This window comes from Volvox carteri, assembly GCF_000143455.1.
Source record: "Volvox carteri f. nagariensis unplaced genomic scaffold VOLCAscaffold_16, whole genome shotgun sequence".
In the NCBI taxonomy this organism is placed as follows: Eukaryota; Viridiplantae; Chlorophyta; class Chlorophyceae; order Chlamydomonadales; family Volvocaceae; genus Volvox; species Volvox carteri.
Genome location: NW_003307559.1, coordinates 936,006 through 942,251, shown reverse-complemented (window position 1 = coordinate 942,251; position 6,246 = coordinate 936,006). Strand labels below are relative to the sequence as shown.

The 6,246-nt window shown below is 52.0% G+C and overlaps 2 protein-coding genes across 2 annotated transcripts in view; one reads left to right on the top strand and one right to left on the bottom strand.

Moving 5' to 3' along the window:
* Positions 1-2,889, top strand: part of VOLCADRAFT_90304 (uncharacterized protein) — a gene marked incomplete at both ends in the record, with an annotated part of 22,659 nt that extends 19,770 nt beyond the window's left edge. Inside the window, 2 exons of the mRNA XM_002949913.1 lie at positions 2,323-2,345; positions 2,818-2,889. Coding sequence (XP_002949959.1) covers positions 2,323-2,345; positions 2,818-2,889 — 95 coding nt within the window. The remainder of the gene's footprint in view (positions 1-2,322; positions 2,346-2,817) is intronic.
* On the bottom strand, positions 2,851-4,987 carry VOLCADRAFT_104500 (uncharacterized protein). The gene is made up of 2 exons (XM_002949806.1): positions 4,877-4,987; positions 2,851-4,581 (listed from the first exon to the last, which is right to left on the bottom strand). Exons 1-2 carry the CDS (start codon positions 4,950-4,952, stop codon positions 4,046-4,048), a joined length of 612 nt encoding a protein of 203 aa, XP_002949852.1. The 5' UTR covers positions 4,953-4,987; the 3' UTR covers positions 2,851-4,045.
* Positions 4,988-6,246: the final 1,259 nt, after the last annotated feature.

Genomic DNA, 6,246 nt, shown 5'->3' with positions numbered 1-6,246 from the left:
CAGGAGTCAGTTGCACTGCCGGTGCCGCCGCCGCCGGCGGTGTGGGCAGTCGCAGCGGCAAACGTTACGTGACGGACAGCCTAGCTGATGACGCTGATCTGGGTGATGGCGATGGTGATGGTGGGCTGGTTGACGAGAGCTCCATCCCGGACGAAGCTGATGGTGACGAATTCTGAGAGCCGGTGCTGGTGGAGGTGGTGGTGCTGGCGGCGGTGTACGGGGGGTGCAGCTCGGACCGAACAGCTTTGTGTGTATTGTGTATGGGGGGGGAGGGGAGGGCGGGGGTAAGGTAAGTGTGGCAGTAAGTGAGTGTACTGATTGCGGTAGATCGGGGGTTTCGCTTGGTGAGTCGTCCGATCGGCACGTACGTACGCCGCCTCGCAAAGAAAAATGTCGATCGTAGCTTAAAAACGTACCTGCATGTGTATGTGTGTATGTGTGTATGTGTGTATGTGACTGCAGCAGTAATGTCCAAAGTTTAAAGCTTTCCATTTGATTATGTATCTTTTCCATTCCTGCACATTTTGAACTTCACAGCCATATGTCGGTGACACCTATTTTAATGATATTTGGGGGCGGAGGAGGGTAATTGCGACTTGGAAAGAGTCATGCTTGTGTGTGTGTATGTGTGTGTATGTGTGTGTATGTGCGTGTGTGTATGTTTGTGTGTGTGTGTGAACGTTACAAGTATCTGACCGGGCCTGACGACACTGGCCAGGGGCTGCTGCCCAGCCCCAACGGAAAGACCGCCTGAGCTCTCTCCCGCGGACGGGAGAGGGGCGCTAGAGGGGCCCCTACCCCCTACCCCTAAGCAGCCGTGAGCCGCAGGTCCGCTAGCTCCGCTCCCCTCCTTCCCCCCCCCCGGGGGTGGGGGCCGTCGCACGCTCTCACGCGCTCATGAGTCAAGGCTCCGTCACGCGCGATGATGTGTGTATGTCTTGTGGTGTTGGAGGTTTTGTGGTTGGATATGCTAGTGGTAATTGCTTACGGTGTAATGCGCAACACCGTAAATAAATACCGTTACCGTAATTCCCAGTCCTAATTCACATGTACGGCTTAAACGGCCTGAAGTACATGTCTGAAGACGGCTGAAGACATAAAGTGCGCTGTCAAGGCACATCATGCACTCTAGGTTAACAACTCCACCAGTTCGCATCTCAATTTGCCACTATATAACAGATGGTGACCCATTCGGCCGCAGTGAGCATGTGTCAGGCGGGTGAGGATATGTCCGAGAGCAAGCATGCGAATTTAACGAGCGCCCGCTGCATTAGAACCTTTAATCTGACATGGTGATATGTTGAGGGACCTGTGTATATCGAGACATTTGGGACATTTAATCCATGTCCCAAAACCAACATAGCTGGCTGCTTTGCCGTCAAAACTGCGGCTATAAATAGGTTTACTATCCTTCAGATATTCCGAAGAGCCAGAGCTACCAGTTCAAGGTTATCGGTGCAACGGCGCGACACTTAATGTTTCGGCTGTCACTTCGCGAGCTTCCTATTAGACATTGGCCGCCAGGGCCAGTTATGCGCAAGGTTGTCAACGTAGCAGATTTGAGACTACTGCCTACTGAAAGTGCCACATTCGGCCGGAATGCTGTCTGATTTGCTCGGTAAGCCATGGAACTGCAGTTTAGCTGCTCAAGCCCTGGACAACCACAGCGCTCCATACTGGGAAAATATTACATGTTCACAAGAAAAGTTCGCCTGACAAGTTTGATGAGCGAGATAAGTAGAATTATTTGTTTGAATATGAATTACCTGTCCTGAATTGTACGTCTGCCAACCCCTTCCTGACCGCGTTTCCGCCGACCCTACCTGCACCATGCGTGTTCCAGTTAGCGTTCCCGACAATTCTGCTGCGTCCAGAGCCGCTCCGTACTCCGTCTTCAACCTTCTCTGGGAATGTTTGCGGCGCCACTGCGTTTTCCGATGTCAAAACGCACCTGGCATCGAGTTTCGAGGCTGATGCGACTACAGCGGGTTGGCAGTGGGAGACAGTGGCCCCGGGTCTACAACGTGCCATACCACAGTGCCGTGTTATGCGTCGTACACATATGCACTATCCATCCATAGAGTGTTTCGTGATATGGTTCCGAACGACTATGCATTCATGTTTGGCTGGCGGCTGGTAGCACTACCACCAGCAGCCCGTAGCAGCTCAGCTCAGCACAGCGAAACACCCTCGGAAAGAGGTCAGCCAAAGCCCGCAGCAAAGACGCGCTAACGGCCGACGGTCGAACATGATTGCACGTGCCTTTGCATGCGCGGAGCCTTGTCTGTTGCGTGTGTTGGTTCACCTGTCTCGTCCTTGCAGCTCTGCTTGTGGCGCTTGAGCGCGTGTGTGTTTCCTTCACTTGAAGCCATCCACGATGAAGCCGGACATTCCCAGTATACCCGCTGTATCCTGACTTCAACATCAGAGGCATGAACTGCTGTTTCCTGCACCGTACCTGCCTGCTAAGCACTCCCACTAAGCACTCTGCCTGCCCCTCCCTTCCACTCGCGCATACACCTTCCGCTGCCTTCTTCTTGTACGTGCTTACGACTGTGGATGGCTCGGCCTGGTGCGACTGCCTTAACACCGAGCGAGTCGTATGGAGCTGGCGTGTTTTAGTAAGTGGCAGTGGGTGCTGATAACTTTGCGAATTATGCCATTCCGCGCGCTCTGTGCCGTTAGTCGCATCGTTTTGAATGATGGTTGAGTAACAGCTTCGTTTTGTGTTTCTTTTATGCAAGTGGGGACAATGACGACCGCTGCAAGTATGTGACCGTGCTTTGCTTTTGCCCCTTTCCCTTCCCCGTCGTGCAGGTCGTCGTCCTCGAAGAGCAAGTGCAGGTTGGGGGAGTCTGTGACGTTTTCCGGGTTCAGTACCCACCATAAGCACCACCACCACCACCACCGTGCCGCATCCAGCATCCCGTGATTCTGCTGATGATGAACGACTGCGATAACTCTCGGTCGGCTCGCAGCTCTCTCTTTATACTATCACCCCATCACCGGCCATCGGCAAATGGGGGTTCATACAAGGTTACCACTATCCCGCAACGGCACTGGCAGGTACCAAACCTCCATTAGCTCAAAGCCGTGCGTTAAATCACGTATGATATGTGGTACATATGAAACCTTCAACAACAACAACAACAACAACAGAAAACGAAATAAGGCGATATTAAGGCCTCAAAAACTGAAGCGGGATGGACCCCACACCTGCACTGCAGCACTTCAGGATTAGCCACCCCCTCGGACACTGGGCGCCATCCTAGAACTCATGAAGTCCTCTCCTCTTCTAGCTCAACGCAAAATAACAATAAAAACGAAACAAGCATCACCTTTGTCGACATTTACCCTTTAACAACAGCATCCAGAGCTGCAGACGCTGCCAGTCATCCGAACACTGGCTGGTCTTGGCTGGGGTGGTTTTGGCTGGGGTAACTAATATTGTAACTAACATAACAAAAATAACCATATAAAGAGTAATTTAATATGTTTCACCGTTGGGCATACAAGGGCCGGGGTAAACACCCCTCCCTAGATGTCGTGGAGCGAACCCGGTACGCCTCTGCTGGCGGCGGGCTACACGCGGCTCGGTGTACGGCAAGCTACCAACGTTACCCTCCGGACGTATTGTTGGTCTTCATAACTGGCAAAAGCGTTCACAAATGATTAGGACGCCCTGCCTCACCTAAATCAACCTCAGCAGCCTGCTAATAGCCAAACTTGGAAATGTCTTCCCCAAAGCGCGGCGGCAAAAAACGGAGGCGTCAGAGCCCGCAGCAGACAGAGCGGAGCACCGTGAGGTGCCTATGACAACCGTCAATAATTCCGGATGATTGGGTATATCACAACTATACATGTGTGGGCACCACCCGACTCGAAGAAAAGAGCGAGGGTCCCCTTCATCAGCATTTATATGTGCGTGCACATGTGTAACGAATGTAACAGATGCGCATGTGTGTATATGTATGTATGTGTGTGCGTGCGCGTGTGTATGTGTGTGTGCGTGTGTTCTTGATGTATATCATCATCTACCGCAATATTAGCCCCGCAGTGGGGGGTTGCGGATATTCCGAGGGGCCGGTGGGGGGTTGAATCGGTCACAGTACAGCGTGGTCGACTGCTTGCTTGCCAGGCAGGAGTTGCGGGACTTAATCTCCGCCACCATCGTGCTCATGGGTACGCAGAACGGCTGAAGAGAATAATGAAGCATCCCCGCCCAGTTCAAAACCATAGCATCCACCCTCGGCTGAGGAACCGCCGGTAGTGCAGAGGACTGGACGGACATACAGACGGTGGTGCGCCGGCCGCCATTCGAGCAGGTGCTGTTGACGACCGCCACGTTGCTGTCCGAATAAACGTATCTGACGCCGCTAATAATACGGTCTTGGCAATCAGTGCACGCATTGGGATCGATCCCTGCCTTGGCGGGGTAGGCGACATACACGATGGCACAGAACAGGCAGCTGCTGGGCGGTGGCGGGGACCGCTTGGGAATTAGCGATGGGGGCGGGTTTGCCCGGACTGCATCTGGGATTGGCGGTCCTGCATCGGCTGTCCGGGCGACCGACAGCAGCACTGCGAGGCGAGAGGGGAGGAGGAGGAGGCAAGAGGTAAGGAAGGACACACTTGCCAACATGCGCGCCTAGGCTTGACGCTAGAGAGCTGCACCTCGCCTTCGTATTCTTCTCATATGAGGTGAAACATTTTATCATCCTGCTTACGGCAAATCCAGTGCGTGAGATCTAGCAAGCGCACGCACCGGTAAACCCGCAAGCAAGGTACAGCGAACACCGCAAACTCTAACAACCCAGATTCGCCAGATAATTTTCAGCTCCATTATCAATATCCTAAAACATCACTGGCCACCCACCTGCCGCAGCGATCGTTATTAGGACCGTACCCATGGCTGAGGCCTTACGGAAAGGCAAGGTGTCATCACCCGCCATGAATTCAATATTTCTAGTAATAATCAATGCAATGATGTCAGCTACGGGCTGATTGTCTGCTTGTTTGTTTTTAAGCTTTTAGAGTCATAAGGCCCAGACGAGCCAGGAGGTTCATGGACCACTGGACTCAGAAAACAGAAAAAAGGAAGAACGAACGAAAATCCAAGATAATAATTCAATTACGCTAGTATCTAGGTAAACAACTAGGTTGGTGCATTGTTATGCTACTGTTGGCAGCGGCTTGTAGTAAGGTGCATCCGGTCGGCTCCAAACCACGCCGTATACTTAGCAGTAAAATTATCCTTTATGATCTAAACTCGTTATGGCATTTGTTTGGTTTGGCACACGGAAGCGCGGATCACGTAATTGCCCGTACGCGCCCACCGCCAGCTAGAAAAAGATGCTATGCGGATATGAAACGGATGCTATGTTTATGCTAGCTATGCTGCACACTTACAACTCATATTAAGATCCTAAGTCTGCCAGCCGACTTGCATTTCGATTGTCTTGGCAGACTCTTCCAACTGCTCTGACTCCCGCGTGTGTTGACCCCTTCCTTAGACTCGCACCCATGCGGCTTTATGATGTAACAAAGAGGAAAATGTCTGCAGCTAAGAAACTCTTGAGGTAGCCAAACCAGGATAACCATACATTCGGTTGCGGCCTTTTGGGGAGTGTGTGTGTGTGGTTGTTACAGTGGGCTCCAGACTCCCGAAGAGTAGAGCCATCGGGCCAGCTGGCCGTGCACTGCAGTAGAGACTAATATACCAAAAGATTATCACCTCAGATAATTAACCTCTCATCGGTAACCGCTCTCGCGAGCACAGCAATTTGCCAGATATAATTCTCAAGAAGGGGTGATGTGCGCCAACGGAATCCCAACCTTTCCGTGGAATTCCCAAAGCTGCGAAACCCTGAATGCGGCCCCAAAAGTCAACAATAACTCGACAAATTGCTTCTTCCGTAAGGGAAGGGCCAGGTAACAGTGCCGGGTTGGTTTACATGTTTGCAGCCATATAACGTCTCCCATGCTCCATGGCTGACACCGCAGCAAGAGCCACAACATCCCAAACACATTGTTGCACTGATTGTGGGGCTTGGATAAGCCAAAGTTGCTTCCTTGAGACTGGCATTCCTATTGAAAGAGTAAGTTGATCTGCTACTGCCTGTGCCACCGGACAAGCCCAGAAATGATGATAGCGAGGGGATACACCTCCCACTGAACCTATTGGATAACCTCCACAACCACATATCGTTGGGCGCGACATCCTAAGATGAAAATTTCCTAACATAG

What these genes read in the sequence shown, in the direction of transcription:
- VOLCADRAFT_104500 (XM_002949806.1), bottom strand. Translation starts at nt 4,952, where the DNA reads ATGGCGGGTGATGACACCTTGCCTTTCCGTAAGGCCTCAGCCATGGGT. An exon ending in AATAACGATCGCTGCGGCAG is followed by an intron (nt 4,582 to 4,876) that starts GTGGGTGGCCAG and finishes CTCGCCTCGCAG; the next exon opens with TGCTGCTGTCGGTCGCCCGG.